At 35.9% G+C, this 21,382-nt stretch overlaps 1 protein-coding gene across 37 annotated transcripts in view; it reads left to right on the top strand.

Moving 5' to 3' along the window:
- The window catches only part of NRXN1 (neurexin 1), a 1,120,317-nt gene that overhangs the window by 959,011 nt on the left and 139,924 nt on the right, over positions 1–21,382 (top strand). For 20 of the 37 annotated variants that reach the window (XM_059078706.2, XM_067007609.1, XM_067007612.1 and 17 more), the window contains one exon: positions 20,949–21,038. The exons of the other annotated variants lie outside the window; for them this stretch is intronic. In XM_059078706.2, the coding sequence (XP_058934689.1) occupies positions 20,949–21,038 (90 nt within the window). The remainder of the gene's footprint in view (positions 1–20,948; positions 21,039–21,382) is intronic. 37 annotated transcript variants of the gene reach the window in all.

A 21,382-nucleotide genomic window follows, 5' to 3' on the forward strand; every position in this document is an offset into this window, starting at 1 on the left:
GTGTTGAATACACCTAAAAGCCATTTACTAGAAAAACTAAGTTTAATGATTGAATGCAATTAGAGTATTTCAATGTATAGCCAAACCAAAACAAATCAAAACAAGAAGGTCTATTGTATTTGCCCATAATGTGTGATGATGTTCTCTCTTTACTTTTTCATTTCCTTTTAAAAGGAAATAACATGAACAATAGTAGTTTTATGAGATAATTTACTTAAACTCTTAATGAGCCATGGTACCTTTCCTACTCTCTTCTAATACTGTGGCACTCGAGAGACCAACATGTCAAGGTTATCAAAACCATCCTTAATAGGTTGGGAATTAGACCAGACTCTAGCTATAAAGTCTTTTTCATTTCTACAGGTCTGTGATTCTGTGTAATCTATAAAAACAAAAGTAGCCATCATAGAGTTAACACCAACTATGTACCAGAACCTGGGGGCTTAACACAAATTACATCTCATTCTTAAAAATAATCTCATAATTTATCCCTATTTGACAGATGTGATGACACTTGGAAAGTTTAAGTAATATGTCTTTGAGTTGAGTGTATTACTGAGACTTGAACCTGGGATTTTTTTAACTCCCATAAACTCTGACAGACTTGATCATCTCTTTCCATAAATGTTAATAGCCTTATAGATTAAATATTTAGAAAATCAGGATTTCACAAATTTCAAACTGGAAACTTCTTCTCTTGGGGCTGTTAAAAGGAGACTTTTCTTTTTTGGTGAGAAATATGTCAGCTACATGTGCTATAATTTTCACCCAAGTTATCGTGACAGTGTAAAGTGTTTAAAAAGCTGTGTATTCTTGATAGTATGCTATGTTGTGACCCTTACTTTGTCATGAGATAAAATGTCTTAGTCATCAAATGCAAAAATATGGCAACCTAAAATCTTTTTTGTTTTAAGACTAGTCAAAGTATCTCTGGTTCTATGTGTCATTAGTGACAGGCCTGGGACCCTTTACCCACGCTTTTTAAGCTCAGAGGTTTGTTTAGTGTACTACACTGCCAGCTAAAAAAAAAGAAAAACATGGCTTGCATATACCTCTTTCAGCATAAACTTTATTGAATACCAAGTTATTATAGCATAGGCCTTCTTTTCCTTCATGTTTGTCTATTTTTGATTGAAATATTAAGCATATAATGCATTTACATATGTCTAAGAGCTTATATGTGATGTTTCTCCTCAGAATGCCCAAGGACTTCCTAAACAAGATTAGTAGTCTTATGACTTTTTTGACTCCCCATTTTCCTATCCAAACTAGAATCGTTGTATGTCCCTACACATAGTTAGCACAGAGCCATTGTGTCAAATTTCATGAAGAGAATTGACTTCATATATAAACTTATTATGAAATTTCTTCTATTTTCCTAATGTATTGATGAGAAAAACAATCACTGTTGTGGGTACCTATTTTCACCTGCAAGAAGCAGCATTCGAAGGAAGTGCAGGATGGAATCAGTGAGTCTGGATCATGAAGAAGAGGCTGGGAGCATGAGATAGGACTGATAAAAGAGTCCAGGGTGGAGAGATTCGGTATGGTAAGGTGAAGGACAAGAGATAGTGGAAGAAACAAGTGTCTAAGAGGGTACAGTTCATTAATTTATTTAGTAATTGATTGAAAAACATTCCTTGGACTTCCCTCGTGGCGCAGTGGTTGAGAATCCGCCTGCCGATGCAGGGGACACGGGTTCGTGCCCCGGTCCGGGAAGATCCCACATGCCGCAGAGCGGCTGGGCCCGTGAGCCATGGCCGCTGAGCCTGTGCATCTGGAGCCTGTGCTCCGCAACGGGAGGGGCCACAGCAGTGAGAGGCCCACGTACCGCCAAAAAACAAACAAAAAAAAAAGCAAAAAAAAATTCCTTTAAGATCTCCCATGTGCCTGGCCCTCTGCAGGGAATACAGCGGTGAACAATGCTTGTTCTCATGAGCTTACAGTCTATTGGCAGAAACACATTATTTCAAATAACCCCTCCAGTTAAAGTGTGGAAAATAAACGAGAGGGAGCCAGAATGAATGTCTGGAGCTAAAGTAGGAGATGATAAAGCAGTCCAGACGGTGCTTGGACTATATTATGGCATGGAGAGTGGAGATGGAAAGACACTGGTGTTGAGGATGAAGGCTTGGCTCTTCTTAAGGCTGCAGGTCCCAGGAACATTAGAAGAGAGCAAAAGTCAAGGGCACTGACAAAGCTTTTCCACTCCCTTCTACCAAGCATCTTCCCAAGTAAAAAGCAGGCCGAAAGGTATATTGAAGTCTGGCTCTACAGATCGGAGTGGTAAAGCTGTGTCTAATTTCTCAGGAAATAGAAGATGAGATGATTGTATGCATATAGAGCTCAAGCCTTTCTGTTTTAGCACCAGTTGGTACAGTTATCCACTTGCCTGGCCTTTCACTGTCCCTGGGCACTTTCAGTGGAGGATGTCACCCTATGGCAGGACTGTTTCACAGAGGCTTGGAATTGGCATCATTCTTTAGCGATAAGTCCCCAAAGAGAAAGAGAACAGAACAAGACACCCATCCAGTTTTGAGCAGATGATAAATATTTCAAGTTAACAGTGAAAGTTGCTATTCTTTGTTGTTGTTGGCATGACTATGTAAGAAGTCCCAAAAAACTAATTACCGTCTTGCAGAATAATTTTTGTGTTTATTTTAAAAGATTCCTCAGGCAGTTTCTAAGAATAGAAATTTGTATGACTAATATAGACTCTGTCCTCTGGGACTTAACATTTGTTTTTAGAGTTTTGGAAGTGGGCACAATAAACATTTTGTGATCTCACAATACTTGGTAAATTGAAGAAAACCAGTATATTTCAATAAAAGAATCTCACCTAATTTAACCATTAACATTAGTAGAGATTTATCTTATGTAGTTTTTTTTTTGGCATGGGAACTTTTAAAATAAATTCGGACTCTAACACCAACATGAAATTTTTTTTTAAACTGATTAAAATAATTTAAATTGATTTTATGTATTTACTGACATGGAAAGATCCCCACACTCTGTCAAGTTGTTTTTTTTTTTAACATCTTTATTGGAGTATAATTGCTTTACAGTGTGTGTTAGTTTCTGCTTTATAATAAAGTGAATCAGCTATACGTATACATATATCCCCATATCTCCTCCCTCTTGCAAAATTTTTAATAGTACTGCAGTGATCTGTGTTAATGAAGCTACAGGGGACCACAAACTAAAGAAAATGATAATATCACATAATTTTTATTAATTTGAGAAATTTCATTTAATGATATGAAAGGTTAAATAGTTCCTTTTGTAAAAATTGTACTATAGACATAATGGAACAATGCCTAAATATATATATTTCATACTAAAATCAATTTTATCATTATCTTTTAACTTAAATAATACAAAATATAAATTGGTAGAGTTCGTTTTATAACTGCGCTTCACTATCAGAATTGTGGTGCAGATTATGATTTGCAGCAAATCCAGAAAAGGACAAAATGTATTATTTAACCAAAATTAAAATGGATATGAGTTTGACACTAATGTAGTACTTTATTAAAATGCAAATCCAAAGTACTCATTTCTAGACTTTTTGGCAATTAGTGGCAAAATACAATCACATCTGCTTAACATCAAAGGTCTGTGAATAAGCCAGCAATATATGATTTTAAATAGTTTTAAATTATCTCTATATTAATTTGCTAGGGCCACCATAACAAAATACTACAGACTAGGGTGCTTACACAGCAGAAATTTATTTTCTCACAGCTCTGGAGAAGAGAAGTCTGAAGTCACCGTGTCAGCAGGGTTAATTTCTTCTGAAGCCTGTCTCCTCGGGCTGCAGATAGCTGCCTTTTCTCTGAGTTTTCCCATGGTCTTTTCTCTCTGTGTGCATGCCCCTGGTGTCTTTCTGTGTGTTCTCTTCTTATAAGGACACCAGCTAGATTGAATTATGGCCTATTATAAGGGAGTCATTTTAACTTAATCATAACTTTAAAAGCCCTATCTCTGAATACAGGCATATTCTGAGGTACTGGGGGTTAGTGCTTCAACATATGAATTTGGGCGGGGTGGGGGACACAAGTCTACTCATAACAGTCTGGAAGTGTTTGAAGGGTTCTTGTGTGGAGGATGCCAACAAACCATTTATTTTCACTGAAGTCACTGCAAGTCACCAGTTGGATTTCAAAGACTTCAGGAAAAAATTTAAATGAAATGTTAATTAGGCCAGAATTATATGGCCCAATTAGTTTAGCCCTATCTTTGAAAATGACACTATCTAACTATAGATGTGCTGGATTAGAAAATGACAGAGAAGAACATGTGAGGGGATCAATTCCAAATGTCCTAACTAATGGCTCATCACCTTAAACTTTGTTGGACATTTTTATACTTTTGCTCTTCTCTCCATTCTGTTCGGTATTTAGGGATCCACTAGAAATCACAGATGGCTTAGGTTTAAAAGGAAGTACTGCCGGCAGTGGAGAAATTCATGGTCTTATTCTAAGTGATACAATGAAACTACTGTGCCTACTGCATCCTGTAGGATGTCTGGATTTCAACTGGTGATATCCACTCAGGCTCGGAGTTACACTTGGGCCATACCGACAGGTTTTCAAGTTTGTTCTTGTCAGATTTCACTGGATAGGAAGTCTCATGAGGATGTTTCCTGAACCAGGAATATCTCCCAAAGTACAGTTCCCCAGATCACAGGTATTTGAGATACACGAGAAGAGATTTTACTTAGATAAATTTTGGGCAAAGGGGTTTGCAAAGAGCAGCCATTGATATGAAGAAGTCCTTTCGATTCCCTCTTAAAATTGTCCTCTCATCTCTTTAGAGCTAAGCATTTAAAATGAAGAGGAGACAAACCTCTACTCTTTTCAAAGGTCATAATGTACTCCCTCCCTCCCTCCCTCCCATCCTCTTACCTACTTTTCATAAAGTTGAAATCTCCTAAAATCTAACCTCTGCCTGCCTTTCTCCTCTTGAAATGGCTGTCAGAGCAGTGACATGCTTCAGTGTGTGGGTAGAAAGAAGCCAGAGGAATGTCTACAAGGTGAGAGGGGTGTGTGTCTGTACAGCTGAAAGAAGAAAGAAGACAAGCTTAGAACATTAAACATATCAGAAAAATGTAATGGCTTAATTATAAAGGTCTCTGTAGATGACGACCAAAAATCTTCATAAATCTCCCGAGATGTGAGATAGTTTTTAAAAAGAACAGGAAAAAAAAGCCCCACCAAGACAGAGATTTCATACTCTTTAAAGATATTTGCAGTGTTAGAAACATTGATGATATTTTGTTTTTAATGGCTCTAAAATTAAATCCATCATAAAAACCCACAGACAGAATGTTTTAACAAGATGGCCTAATGCGTGTCTTCTCGATCCTACCTTAAACTTGGGGTCGTCAGTCCTTAGCGCTGGAGGTCGTCTTGGGGGCCTTACAGTCCAGTGACCTCGTTTTACAGATAATAGGACTGACTTGCTTTAGGCCACATGGTGTCAGCTTGTGTTTACAGTTTCTGTGGCCCTTCTTTGTCACAAGCATTATGGGAGAAAAAGAAGGGTTTAAGACATTCTAGTTGAAGTGCATCTCTTAGAATCATTAAAATACAGATTAAAATGTCATTTTGAGACCTCAGTGATATCTAAAGTTTTCTTATTCCAGGAGCGGCTTTGTCACCATGCTGTTGCACTGAACAGATAGTGGTCCCCTAAATTCTATTTTCCCTCTGGGCAGGTGCCTTTGGCTTTTTCTTTTTGTGTGCCCTCCTCAAGTTAATGACCTCCTTTTAGTTGTTCCCACTGGTTTACACGTAGCCATGCATAAACCTCTGAGAATGAAGCTGACATTGCTTAGGAGAAAATGCAGTGATTTTGACAAAGCACCTATAGGGTTCAAGACATCACTTATAATAAATCTAGTTCCCTGGCCATATTTTGTCCTAGGAAAGAAAAATAAATTTATTTTCTACTCTTTCTCACACCTACCTCAACTACTTTCCTATGCTCATATGGCTGAGAAACAATTTCTGTGATCTCTGTATTTCTAAATATATCATATTATGCAGATTTTACCAGATAACAGATAATGACACAATCATAATATAAGGGCTAATATTTACTGGATGCTTACTCTGTGCCAGGTACTGTGCTAAGAGACTTACATATATTATGTCACTTATTCTTACAAATACTCATTTTACAGATGAGAAAACCGATGCTCAGAGGTGTTACGCTCCTGGCCCAATGTTACCCAGCTAGTTAATAGTAAAGCCAGGATTTGAACCCAGGAATTAAAGCCCAGTATCTTAACCACCAAGGGTTCTCTTGCCACAATGAATCTGACCACATGAGTACTTTCTTCTAAGAAATAATTGCTGACAGCTGAAACAAAATTTTACTAAGGAGGAAGGTTATTTTAGGGTTTCTAGTTCAAATCCATAGTGTTTCATTTGTCTACAAAAGAAAAAAACTGGTTGTTTTATGTAAGAGGTTTTACATTTTATGAAACTGAAGAGGCTGGCCTTGATTCAACAGCTGTATCTCAGCCTATTCTTTGCAGTTCCAGGGCATTTAATCTTAAATAATTTGTGTGCAGTTGACAAACCCCATCTTTCTAATTGAAAAAAAACTTCCTGCCTTCCAATTACAAGTAGAGGAAAGAGATTGAAGTCCATTGAAAATGAGGTTAGAATGCAGTAGTAATCAAAATTGCTTTTCTTCACTAGAGGATAAGGAACTTTCTCAATACCATTTACGGGCTATATCAGACCATGTAGGAGACATTTACTTATTTCTTCTTTCATAGACCAGTCTAAATATTAAGAGGAATACACTAAAAGTCAAAGTTGGTATGAGGAGGTAGAAAATCCAGCTGTACCACATATTTCTCTGACTTTCAGAAATCAAGAACTGGGAAAAGAAGTCTTAGAATATATATAAGTTCTTATTAGGGAGAATAAGCCTAAATGTTGACATTATGATTTAGAGAGGGCTTAAGATTCTCAGATCTGGGAAAATGGCAAAATGCCATTTGTAAGGTACTGTGGGTCTGTTCTTACATTTCATTTTTCTTAGTCTCACAACTGAGTGATATCCATCAGTGGCCCTGTCTGGTTTTGTAGCTGTTAAACCATTCTTCTGGCTTAAATGCTACACAGCTACCACAAAAGAACTCTTTAGTATGCGTGATAACAGAGTATGACCTCTAATTTATCAGAGTATGTTCTGTATTTTCTTATCTGCTTGTCCCTGTTGCTTTTCATTTCTCGCTGCTGGTTTTTGCTATGATACTTCAGTGTTTTTTGCATTAGGAACCCAACAGCCTAGAAGGCTTAGGGAAGAACCTGTAAATATTACATACAGGCAATGACACCCAAAGTTCACAAGATTAACTTTATTTCTAATTCATCTGATGGAACAATATCCAAAATAAAATTTTTGAATGTTAGTAGCTAATAGGAACACATGCTCTTAGAAATCTTTGTATAAAGGCACACTAGATATCTTAATGTAGTTCCACATAACAGAGGAACATGAAGGGAGAAATTTCTTAAGCCAGTTAGAAATGCGCTAAGCTTCTAATTTCTTCCCCAAAGCACTGTTGAACTCTGCAGTAGATGTGGCTTTCCATGCCCAGGATCACAGCAGTCTCACATGAAGATATTGTTTAACAGGATATAAAGACCTGCTGTTTCAGGAGCTGGGGTGCCTTCTGAAGCATTAGTCAACGAATATAGCATTGCCCTACTTGAGCAGTCTGTCCTCTTTCTAGCTGTATAAGTGGGTTGATTGACAGGGCACTTGGGTGTGTCACCCTCTCTTGCTATAACATTGCATTAAGACACTACATTTAATTGGTAGAAAATGTTCTTTTTTGTTTAAGAAATGGTGGGAGCAAAATTGGAATACTTATAAATACAGTATCAATAATATTAAATTAAAATTTGAAAAAGATTACTCATGATCCCTCCATCCTAACGCACATATTTTCATTTTTGCATATTGCCCTCAAATTCTTGCCAATGAGCATAGTAGTTTTTTAATAATTTTTGAATTTTATTTTATTTATTTTTTTATACAGTAGGTTCTTATTAGTCATCAATTTTATACACATCAGTGTATACATGTCAATCCCAACCGCCCAATTCATCCTACCACAACCCCTATCCCCCATGGCTTTCCCCACTTGGTGTCCATACATTTGTTCTCTACATCTGTGTCTCAACTTTTGCCCTGTAAACCGGTACATCTGTACCATTTTTCTAGGTTCCACATGCATGTGTTAATAAACGATATTTGTTTTTATCTTTCTGACTTACTTCACTGTGTATGACAGTCTCTAGATCCATCCACGTCTCAACAAAAGACTCAATTTTGTTCCTTTTTATGGCTGAGTAACATTCCATTCCATTGTATATATGTACCACAACTTCTTTATCCATTCGTCTGTCGATGGGCATTTAGGTTGCTTCCATGACCTGGCTATTGTAAATAGTGCTTCAGTGAACATTGGGGTGCATGTGTCTTTTTGAATTATGGTTTTCTCTGGGTATATGCCCAGTAGTGAGATTGCTGGGTCATATGGTAATTCTATTATTAGTTTTTTAAGGAACCTCCATACTGTTCTCCATAGTGGCTCTATCAATTTACATTCCCACCACCAGTGCCAGAGGGTTCCCTTTTCTCCACACCCTCTCGAGCATTTGTTGTTTGTAGATTTTCTGATGATACCCATTCTAACTGGTGTGAGGTGATACCTCATTGTAGTTTTGATTTGCATTTCTCTGATAATTAGTGATGTTGGGTAGCATTTCATGTGCTTCTTGGCCATCTGTATGTCTTCTTTGGAGAAATAGCTATTTAGGTCTTCTGCCCATTTTGGGATTGGGTTGTTTGTTTCTTTAATATTGAGCTGCATATATATTTTGGAGATTAATCCTTTGTCCATTGATTTGTTTCCAAATATTTTCTCCCATTCTGAGGGTTGTCTTTTCGTCTTGTTTATGGTTTCCTTTGTTTTGCAAAAGCTTTTAAGTTTCATTAGGTTCCATTTGTTTATTTTTGTTTTTATTTCCATTACTCTAGGAGGTGGATCAAAAAAGATCTTACTGTGATTTATGTCAGAATGTTCTTCCTATGTTTTCCTCTAACAGTTTTATAGTGTCCAGTCTTACATTAATGTCTCAAATCCATTTTGAGTTTACTTTTATGTATGGTGTTAGGGAGTGTTCTAATTTCATTCTTTTACATGTAGCTGTCCAGTTTTCCCAGCACCACTTATTGAAAAGGCTGTCTTTCTCCATTGTATGTTCTTGCCTTCTTATCAAAGATAACGTGATCATATGTGCATGGGTTTATCTGTGGGATTTCTATCTTGTTCCATTGATCTGTGTTTCTGTTTTTATGCCAGTACCGTATTGTCTTGATTACTGTAGCTTTGTAGTATAGCCTGAAGTCAGGGAGTCTGATTCCTCCAGCTCCGTTTTATTCCCTCAAGAATGCTTTGGCTATTCGGGGTCTTTTGTGTCTCCATACAAATTTTAAGATTTTTTGCTCTAGTTCTGTAAAAAATACCATTGGTAATTTGATAGGGATTGCATTGAATCTGTGGATTGCTTTGGGTAGTATAGTCATTTCCACAATATTGATTCTTCCAATCCAAGAACATGGTATATCTCTCCATCTGTTGGTATCATCTTTAATTTCTTTCATCAGTGTCTTATAGTTTTCTGCATACAGGTCTTTTGTCTCCCTAGGTAGGTTTATTCCTAGGTATTTTATTCTTTTTGTTGCAGTGGTAAATGGGAGTATTTCCTTAATTTCTCTTTCAGAGTTTTCATCATTAGTGTATAGGAATGCAAGAGATTTGTGTGCATTTATTTTGTATCCTGCAACTTTACCAAATTCACTGATTAGCTCTAGTAGTTTTCTGGTGGCATTTTTAGGATTCTCTATGTATAGTATCATGTCATCTGCAAACAGTGACAGTTTTACTTCTTCTTTTCCGATTTGTATTCCTTTTATTTCTTTTTCTTCTCTTATTGCCATGGCTAGGACTTCCAAAACTATGTTGAATAACAGTGGTAGGAGTGGACATCCTTGTCTTCTTCCTTATCTTAGAGGAAATATTTTCAGTTTTTCACCATTGAGAATGATGTTGGCTGTGGGTTTGTTGTATGACCTTTATTGAGGTAGTTTCCCTCTATGCCCACTTTCTGGAGAGTTTTTATCATAAATCAGTGTTGAGTTTTGTCAAAAGCTTTTTCTGCATCTATTTAGATGATCATATGGTTTTTATTCTTCAGTTTGTTAATATGGCATATCACATTGATTGATTTGCGTATATTGAAGAATCCTTGCATCCCTGGGATAAATCCCACTTGATCATGGTGTATGATTCTTTTAATGTGTTGTTGGATTCTGTTTGCTAGTGTTTTGTTGAGGATTTTTGCATCTATATTCATCAGTGATATTGGTCTGTAATTTTTTTTTTTTTGGTAGTGTCTTTGTCTGGTTTTGGTATCATGGTGATGGTGGCCTCATAGAATGAGTTTGGGAGTGTTCCTTCCTCTGCAGTTTTTTGGAAGAGTTTGGGAAGGATGGGTGTTAGCTCTTCTCTAAATGTTTGATAGAATTCACATGTGAACCCGTCTGGTCCTGGACTTTTGTTTGTTGGAAGATTTTTAATCACAGTTTCAATTTCATTACTTGTGATTGGTCTGTTCATATTTTCTATTTCTTCCTGGTTCAGCCTTGGAAGATTATACCTTTCTAAGAATTTTTCCATTTCTTCCAGGTTGTCTATTTTAATTGACATACAGTTGATTGTAGTAGTCTCCTAGGATGCTTTGTATTTCTGTGGTGTCTTTTGTAACTTCTCCTTTTTTATTTCTAAATTTAGTGATTTGAGTCCTCGCCTTCTTTTTCTTGATGAGTCTGTCTAATGGTTTATCAATTTTGTTTATCTTCTCAAAGAACCAGCTTTTAATTTTATTGATCTTTGCTATTGTTTTATTTGTTTCTGTTTCATTTATTTCTGCTCTGATCTTTATGATTTATTTCCTTCTGCTAACTTTGGGTTTCGTTTGTTCTTTCTCTAGTTCTTTTAGATGTAAGGTTTGATTTTTTATTTGAGAGTTTTCTTGTTTCTTGAGGTAGGCTTGTTTACCTATAAACTTCCCTCTTAGAACTGCTTTTGCTGCATCCCATACGTTTTGGATCCTCTGTTTTCATTGTCATTTGTCTCCGGCCATTTTTTGATTTCCTCTTTGATTTGTTCAGTGATCTCTTGGTTATTTAGTAACGTACTGTTTAGCCTCCATACGTTTATGTTTTATACGTTTTTTTTCCCCTGTGATTGATTTCTAATCTTATAGCATTGTGGTCAGATAAGATGCTTGATATGATTTCAATTTTCTTAAATTTACTGAGGCTTGATTTGTGACCCAAGATATGATCTATCCTGGAGAATGTTCTGTCCGCCCTTGAGAAGAAAGTGTAATCTTCTGTTTCTGGATGGAATGTCCTATAAATATCAATTAAAACTACCTGGTCTATTGTATCATTTAAAGCTTGTGTTTCCTTATTGATTTTCTGTTTGGATGATCTATTGGTAAGTGAGGTGTTAAAGTCCCCCACTATTATTCTGTTACTGTCAATTTCCTCTTTTATAGCTGTTAGCAGTTGCCTTATGTATTGAGGTGTTCCTATGTGGGGTGCACATATATTTAGAATTCTTATATCTTCTTCTTGGATTCATCCCTTGTCTCTTGTAACATTCTTTATTTTAAAGTTTATTTTATCTGATCTGAGTATTGCTACTCCAGCTTTCTTTTGATTTCCATTGGCATGGAATATCTTTTACCATCCCTACACTTTTAGTGTGTATGTGTCCCTAGGTCTGAAGTGGGTCTCTTGTCAACAGCAATATATATGGGTTTTGTTTTTGTATCTATTTGGCAAGCCTGTGTCTTTTGGTTGGAGCATTTAATCCATTCACGTTTAAGGTAATTATCAATATGTATGTTCCTATGACCATTTTCTTAATTGTTTTGGGATTGTTTTTGTAGGTCCTTTTCTCCTCTTGTGTTTCCCACTTAGAGAAATTCCTTTAGCATTTGTTGTAGAGCTGGTTTGGTGGTGCTGGATTCTCTTAGCTTTTGCTTGTCTGTAAAGCTTTTGATTTCTCCATCGAATCTGAATGAGATCCTTGCCTGGGTAGAGTAATCTTGGTTGTAGTTTCCTCCCTTTTATCACTTTTAGTATATCATGCCACTCTCTTCTGGCTTGTAGAGTTTCTGCTGTGAAATCAGCTGTTAACCTTATGGGAGTTCCCTTGTATGTTATTTGTCATTTTTCTCTTGCTGCGTTCAATAATTTTTCTTTGTCTTTAATTTTTGCCAGTTTCATTACTGTGTGTCTCATCGTGTTTCTCCTTGGGTTTATCCTGTACAGGACTCTCTGTGCTTTCTGGACTTGGGTGGCTATTTCCTTTCCCATGTTAGGGAAGTTTTTGACTATAATCTCTTCAAATATTTTCTTGGATCCTTTCTTTCTCTCTTCTCCTCTGGGACCCCTATAACGCAAATGTTGTTGCATTTAATTTTGTCCCAGAGGTCTCTTAGTCTGTCTTCATTTCTTTTCATTCTTTTTTCTTTATTCTGTTCCACAGTGGTGAATTCCACCATTCTGTCTTCCAGGTCACTTATCTGTTCTTCTGCCTCAGTTATTCTGCTATTGATTCCTTGTAGTGTAGTTTTCATTGCAGTTATTGTATTGTTCATCTCTGTTTGGTTCTTTAATTCTTCTAGCTCTTTGTTAAGCATTTCTTGCATCTTCTCCATGTTTGCCTCCATTCTTTTTCCGAGGTCCTGGATCATCCTCACTATCATTATTCTGAATTCTTTTCCTGGAAGGTTGCCTCTCTCCACTTCATTAGTTGTTTTCTCGTGTTTTATCTTGTTCTTTCATTTGGTACATAGCCCTCTGCCTTTTCATCTTGTCTGTCTTTCTGTGAATGTGGTTTTTATTCCACAGGCTGTAGGATTGTAGTTCTTCTTGCTTCTGCTGTCTGCCGCCTGGTTGACAACTCACTTCTGAGTGCCAAAGTTCCAGCCCACAGTGGCCAGCAGTGTCTTCACCTTGGGATTCCCCACTGGATTGTCAGCAGAACCATCAAACTTGACAGTCTAGTGGTTAAGAATCCACTTCCACTACTGGGGGTGCAGGTTCAATCCCTGGTGTGGGAACTAAGATCCCACATGCTTCTATTGTTGGTCTCCTGCAGAGGTGGGGGGTGGCTGTGGCGCACCGTGAGGACAAGGACACTGGCAGCAGAAGTTCTGGGAAGTACTCTTTGGCTTGAGCCCTCCCAGAGTCTGCCATTAGGCCCATCAAAGAGATAGCATAGTATTTTATTCAATAGTTTTAACATTGTGTGTGTATTACAAGTTTCACTTTGCATGGCATATATATTCTAACTATTTTTATTTGTATTTGCAATTAGTTTGAGTCAAAATATATTCTTTTAGAGAATATATTTACTTAAAAAATAGATGTAGGAGTGTAGATCTTATGAAGTTAAAGAGAATAATAAATTATCAAGTTTCTGGGGATTAATATCCACACTACAACACTTTTTTTTTTTGTGGTACGTGGGCCTCTCACTGTTGTGGCCTCTCCCGTTGCGGAGAAGAGGCTCCAGACACGCAGACTCAGTGGCCATGGCTCACGGGCCTAGCTGCTCCGCGGCATGTGGGATCTTCCCGGACTGGCGCATGAACCCATGTCCCCTGCATCAGCAGGCAGACTCTCAACCACTGTGCCACCAGGGAAGCCCTACAACACATTTTTATCTGGTTTTTATTTCAATAAAATTTAGAATGCTTGTGATCTATGTAAAGTTCTTTGGGTTCTATCACACCTTCTTTGTCTGTTCTAATCCAGTGCCCTCTCTGAACTTCTGTGGCAAGTACAATTCAAGCAGTGCTTAATTGTATACGTATGCATAGTTATCTATTATCTTGAACTTCCATTTAACTTTCCTCATTTTGGCCCTTGACTCCTCAGCCAAAATTTTAGCTGTTTAATGATAGTCTCTGTGTGATGTATTGATGTAAGCCTGAAACAATACTTTGAGTACACAATTAGTGCTTATGTGTTAACTTCATTGAGTCAGATTGCTTTCTTAATGTGTAGCTAAGCTGTACTAAAGAAACAAAGGATTTGACTATTGGAACTAGAGAAGGAAGGTGAAGTCTTTTGGGTACATGAGATATGTCTAGGAAGAGTAGACATGGATGCATGCCTTGGGCTATCGATGAGTGGCATGAGAGCAGAGATAAGAGGTGGGCAAGGAAGAAAAAAAGGAGGCAATATGAAGTCCAAGCAAAATTCACTTTATGTATTTTCAAATATATATATATATAGGTATGTATATAAAACAGTGAACAGATGGACCACACATAGTCCTTACTTGCAAGGAACCCATAATCTAGAATCAGTTACATGAAACCATTTCATCACAATTACAGTTATTGCTACTAAGTGTTACAAGGATGCATAATGGAAGGCTCTAGGTTAATTTGGTGGAGGGATCCAGAGAATGCTTTCTTGAGAACCATATAAGCTAATATAAAAAGAAGAAATAAGTTGGCCAGACTCAGATGTCTGTGTCTGTGTATGTGTGCATGTTGGGATGGGTGGGAGTGTTGAGGTGTACACACAAATGCAAGAAATTTGCAAAGCAAGGTGAATGGCACCTTCGAAGAGGATTAGCTTGGTTGTAGAATTTGAAAGAAGTCCACAGTGACTAGAATTTAAAGAGTTAGAAATAAATGGTTCAAGATGAAACTGGAGAAGTAGGCAGGAGCCAAATGGATGTATATGTTTGTTATGTACATATCTTAATGATACAGCAAATCATGTAATACATAGGACAAATATTTTCATTAGAACAGCTATATTTTTTTCACGACTTTGTCCCTTGAAGAGTGTCAGTAGTGTTCAAAATCTACTTATTTGGAGCCCTGCTAGCTAAATTAGATATTACTGTATTGTATAGTTTGTATAACAACTACTCGTACAGCATGTAGTTGGAAATTATGTGATAATGCTGCTTTTAAAGCTAGAGTAATTTTGCAAAACTTTGTTAAACTTTTACTTTGCTTTATGGTCCTAGGCATATCCAAATGCCATGTTCTCATCAAAAAATAAAAAGTCTAAAAACAGACTCCTAATCTTCTCTGGAAGTATGTACAGCATTTAAGAACGCTTTTGTGTTTCCTTTCCCAGTGTTAAAAAAGAGGAAACAGGAAACCTTCAGAAGAAGCGAGTATCTTTGCTTTCACTTTCATATTATTCTGAACAAATGTTGGGTTCATAAAGTTGCTTTTCCTTATTGTTTTCCAAGTATATTACTATGTCTTATCAAAAACTGCCACTTTTATTTCTGAAGAGAAATTACACATCAGGGGAGATCTATGAAAATGAGAGGAGAAAAATATGTGTTAGCAAAGTTCATATAGCTTGTCTCTACTGACCAATAGTCATAAAAATATGATTACAATTTTATCTCCCTTTGTTTTCTGAGTACCACCATGAAATTTAACTCCAATTCAAGGATTTGAGTTTTATCACTCCTTGCTGCTTACCTTGATTGTTTGAAATTACTCTTGTTTCTTTGAAGTCTACTATTTTATAAAAAATTAATATACTATAGTGTGACCAAATATTATTGGTTAGGTGGGAAAGTAAAACTATCCTGAATTCAATCAAAATTGAGGGTGCTACAATTTTAAGTATGAATTATCAGATTTTCCATCTTATTCTTCATCTGTGGAACCTTGTTCGAAATATCCATTATGTACAGTACCTTATAGCCAAATGGCCACACCAATTAGAACTAGAACCTATCAACTGGTAGTAGTGTTACTAGATGCAGCCTGCTTCTTGTCAAAAATACTGAATCTTGAAACTGATATAATGTTATATAACAATTACATTTAAATTAAAAAAAAATTAATTAAAAAAATTACTGAATCCTTCAACAATTCAAAGAAAAGTAAACCAAATTTTACATACTGTTTTATTGCTTGAAAATTACTTCAACAGAGACCTGTATGTTGCTGGTGACGTTTTCAGTGGAGGTAACAATTTTAACCCACATAAAATTAACTGGAGGAAAAAGAAAGTAAATCAAAAGAAAAACCTCATTCCATTTTTATTAGGGTAAAGGAAGTATGCAACTAAATTATTATCCTTTATTCAGTGAGAAGCTCTGGCTTTATAAACCTGATTTATGTATTCAGTAGATTACTGTAGTTGATTTGCATGCTTTTTAAAAAGTTGAAACTCTACTTGGACACTTTTTATAATTCCAAAATGAATTGGTCTTTGACAAGTGGGTCATTACTGCTTTATCCTTACCTCTGATTTAGGATACTTGAAGTTGAAAATAGTTTCTCACCTTTCATTTGATTTCAGTTTTCAGGTACATTTTCCTTGTTTTTAACCACTTCTATCTGTATAAGCCTGCAACCTTTGACTGTCCAAAGAAAGTCCATGTAGTGTTTCTACATCCCAGCATGCTTGGTATTAGATCCCAACACCTTCCAAAGAAAAGTAAGGGTCATCAGAAATTATATTTATCTTTGACCTTTCCCGATCAAATGGGTTGTTTTATGTCCTTTATTTTGCATATAAAGTTTTAGAAGCATATCAAACTAAGGACAGGATTAAATAAAATGAATGCAGTCATGCAGAGTTACTGGATACGTTATAAATAACATATCACCATGAATTTGTAAAGGAATGAAATGCATTTAGGGCAGTTTCTTAAAATAATGTACTTCATTTATGCCTTTCCATGTGCAGCTTGTTAATGAAAATCATGAGGTAGAGGCAAAATGTGGGCTTTTTCCTGGTGAACTTAAACAATTGGAGCTATTTTGTACAAAATACTAAGAGGGGTTTGGGAATCATCTGTTATCTGTTAGGAAGACATTGTCACTCTGTTTAGATGTGCCTTTGTTTGTTGATAATGTACTTATATACAATTATTTTTTTTAATTAATTTATTTATTTTTGGCTGTATTGGGTCTTCGTTGCTGTGTGCAGGCTTTCTCTAGTTGTGGCGAGCAGGGGCTACTGTTTGTTGAGGTGTGTGGGCTTCTCATTGTGATGGCTTCTCTTGTTGCAGAGCACAGGCTCTAGGCACCTGGGCTTCAGTAGTTGTGGCACACAGGCTCAGTAGTTGTGGCTCGTGGACTCTAGAGCTCAGGTTCAGTAGTTGTGGCGCCCAGGCTTAGTTGCTCTGTGGCATGTGGGATCTTCCCGGACCAGGGCTTGAGCCCATGTCCCCTACATTGGCAGATGGATTCTTAACCACTGCGCCACTAGGGAAGCCCCTATATACAATTTCGTCACAAGAAAAATCATTAGTTTTATATTCTAGTAGAAAAACAAAGGATTTGGAGAATAAAGTCAACATATAGTGAAGTAAGCGCCATCTGATTTCCTATCCATTATGCCAACTAAGAATAAAGTCTGTCCTTAGATTTCAAAATCAAATATTTCAATTAAAAAATATACTCTCAACTAGAAGACATCTGAAATCCATGGGTTATGGGATTGTATGAGCCCATTTGTGTGGGTACCTGTCTTAAAAATTAGTGTGTCTTTTTATACCTATCTCTGCTGCCCCCTCTATTTTTTTCTTGTTGTTGTTGTTGTTGTTGTTTCTTGTTGTTGTTGTCTTTGTTATTCATTTGGAATGCAGTGTATGTTCTTTTTTTAGCTGGGTCTCATCAAGAATCTTCAAAAGCTATTGTTTATTTAAATCATACCATATCGATCATGTTAATTGTTCTGTGAGTGCCAGTCAAAGGTATGAGGGCATAATTATATGTCTGTATGCATGGGGGTATATATGTATTCTTGTGTTTTTATGTACTCTTTTCAAAATCATTAAAAGGCTTCCATTTCCTCCAGCTGTATTATTTGACTTTTCTCCCTACTTTCCCTACTAATAATAACTATGTTTATCTATTTTGTGGCACAGGGCCGTTATTATAAAAAAAAATAATGAACTGATTGTACGGATGTTCAAATCAGTGATAATCATTAAAGACATAAAATTATAATTGAAATATTTGATGTTTCCTTTGGAAAGTACAAAGGGAGGCTTAGCTACATGTGGTCTATCCTCTGGCACAAGTATGTGCTCTCCTGTGAATGTTGTTAGCCTGTGGAGATGAGATAATGGTGCCACAGAAGCTATCAGAATTTAAAACAAGATTTCCTTTGCTACTTCATTCTACAGATATTTCATAGGAGGTTCTATGACAGATATTGTGCAAACACTGAGAATACAACAATAAACACTACACATAATACCTGACCTCATGGAAATTCAGAGTTCAGAGAGAAAATATTTATTGAATATGCAATTACAGGGTCAGTGCTTGTTTCAAAAGGGCATGTATCAGGTGTCAGGGAAGCATATATTCAGGTGTCCTAATTTAACTTGGGGACATCAGGGAAGACTTCCTGAGGAATAATGTTCCTGCCAAGAAGATTCCATTAATGAGTCATGTTTGGCTAAGGAAAGGTGAGGATGGGATCGGATGGGAGTGAGGAAAATCTTTCAAGTAGAGGAGAGTACAAGTGCAAAAGTCCAGAGGTAAAAGGAGGGCTTTAGAAGAATTGAAAGAATTTTCATGAGGATGGAAAGAGGAGAGCAAGGCAGTGACAGCCATGAGATGGGGCAGGGGAGGTGGGAAGAGACCAGATCATGGAAGCCATCATAAGCCTCATCAGGTGGTCGAGATTTTATCCTGAAGGCAATGGGAGTGTTATAATAGACAAGCGGCATGATACGGTGTTGGCTGACATGTGGAGAATGGGTGGGATTGATTGTGGAGAGGATGCAGAGATGTCTGTTATTATATTGTAGTAATCGGGCAAGAGGTGATTTGCAGCCTAGATTTGGGTGGTGTCTGAGGAAATAGATCATTTCTGATGATGGGAACACTCTAGCATGAAAAACAGCACAAGGAGCCACATAATTACGAAGTTGTCAGGAGAGGTAAATTGGTATGAGTGTTGCTCTGCAAAGAAGTCCATAGAGCAAAGGGTATGTGTTTTGAAAGTATTTAATTTGCTTCTCAAATTACGTACATAAACATGTTCATTACATAAATCACATATAAGCCAAAATACATATTCATCAAGAATCATTCTGCCATAAGACAACTAATATTAAATTTTAGTATATTTTTCCAAATATATTAATATATATATTAATATATATTAATATATATTAATTAATAATATTAATAATATATATTAATATATTAATATATATAATTAATATATATTAATATATATTTGTGTGCACACAAAAGAGAACGTAAAATGTACACACTTCTTGAAAACAAAGATAGGCTCGAAATTTATGCTATTGTATCCTTTTAAAAAAATTATCAATATACCAAAAATATGTTCCCATAGGATAAAATACTATAACATTTTAATAATTTCATACAGAGAGATAGATATCAATGTTTTTATTAAACTTTATATTTGGTTCCACTTTGGTATTTACATTTTCAATTAAATACTAATGTATGAAATATTTTCAGTCATATAAAACTTCAAAGGACAAATTGATAAGGTCTAAATGATAGTTTTCTCTTTCTCTAAATGATGGGTTTCTCTAATATGGGAGGTTTATTGTGGTAAGTATAATGTATAAATAAAACTAGCCTATGAAAACATTTATTAATTATTCTAAATCTGAGAAAACTGTATCTTTTATCTTCCCTAGTAAAATGCTCCAGTCTTTTCTTGTGGGCAGTACTACCTACCATTCAACATTTCTTCTGCCTCTGAGTCCTCATGTGAGCTATTACCAAAATGTCTTTGTTCAAAATTCCACATTAGTTTTCATAGAATAGAAAAACTTCTGGCAATATACACAACTGAGTGCTGAGATGGCAGTCTAGATTCTTCCTAAGTGCTTTATAGATCAAGAAAACAGTCATCTATTTGCAAGCATTATTCAAGGTCCACTTAAACTATGTTTTTATCAGATAATTTTTTATTCAAAGAATCAAGGCTCCCACTTAGTTTAGAGCTATGAATAGGGACCACTGTTGTGGCTTGTATTTGTTCCTGAAGTTATCATGCCTTCTTTAGAATAGTTTAATAAAAAACAAATATTTGAGCATATAACTTTTTTGAAATGTCATACACCTCAATCTGTCAAGTTTTAAATGAAACTGAAGGACGCTCAAAGTCACTTTTGTCAAAGCCTTTTCCTATCATAACATATTTGATGGTGCAAGATGTATTCCCTTGTGATGTCCAAGTGGTTGATAAACCAATTTGTGTGGAATGTACAAGAACTGTTCAGACTTTGTGGTTTCCTTAAATGAGATGAATAAGAATTTCTCTTTTCTGAATAGGACATAAAGTATGCTAGGCCTATTTTAGATACTTCAGTGTGCCGAAGATGGTATTAAGTTTGGTGTTCATAAATTACTAATCTGGAATAAGAGATTGAATGTATTTTGAAAACTTAAACCTGTTTCACCTGAACATGTTTAACTAGTTAATAAGAAACATCAAAAAGACAAAACCCTGAGATCAATGTTCATTTTTTTGTAAAGCTATTATATGCTGTTTAAATTGGTTGTTCGGGTCTGTCTATAACATAAGTTTTAATAACCTAGCTCAAATGCAGATTTCTAATTTTCAATTAACATAGGAATAATTTTGTTTGCTAAAATAAAATAAATGAATGAATGACAAGTCTGAAACATGAAATGTTCTAGGTAGAACTTTTTAAAATTCCAAATTTCAAAAAATCATGTGGCAACTGTATAGCTCAAGCTTTAAGTATTAACTTTTAACCTTTGACCTTACAGATTTTAACCAATGAAATGTCTCTTTAAACTTTAAAGGAAACAATGATAACGAGCGCCTGGCGATTGCTAGACAGCGAATTCCATATCGACTTGGTCGAGTAGTTGATGAATGGCTACTCGACAAAGGTAAAAAACATTGATTAAAACTTCAAATAAAAAAATAATTTGAACATAACCAAGTAGTACTTCATTGTAACACTAATAAACATAAAAAATAAATTTTCCGTAAAACTAAATTAAAAACAAATTTAAAACAGTAAAATGTAGATAGTAATATTTGCATTCCTTGTATAATAATTTCTATACATTTTTAGAAGTACCAGCTGTTTAATAATCTTACCCTGTTAACTTAAGGTTAAAGGGACTGTTAAATATAATCCACTAACTCAATCTATGAAGGTACTCACAGCAAGCATTAACCCAAAATGATAAATCATTTATAGATTATATTACATGTTCCAGCCTCTAAA

The sequence above is a fragment of the Kogia breviceps genome, chromosome 11 (assembly GCF_026419965.1).
Source record: "Kogia breviceps isolate mKogBre1 chromosome 11, mKogBre1 haplotype 1, whole genome shotgun sequence".
In the NCBI taxonomy this organism is placed as follows: domain Eukaryota; kingdom Metazoa; phylum Chordata; class Mammalia; order Artiodactyla; family Physeteridae; genus Kogia; species Kogia breviceps.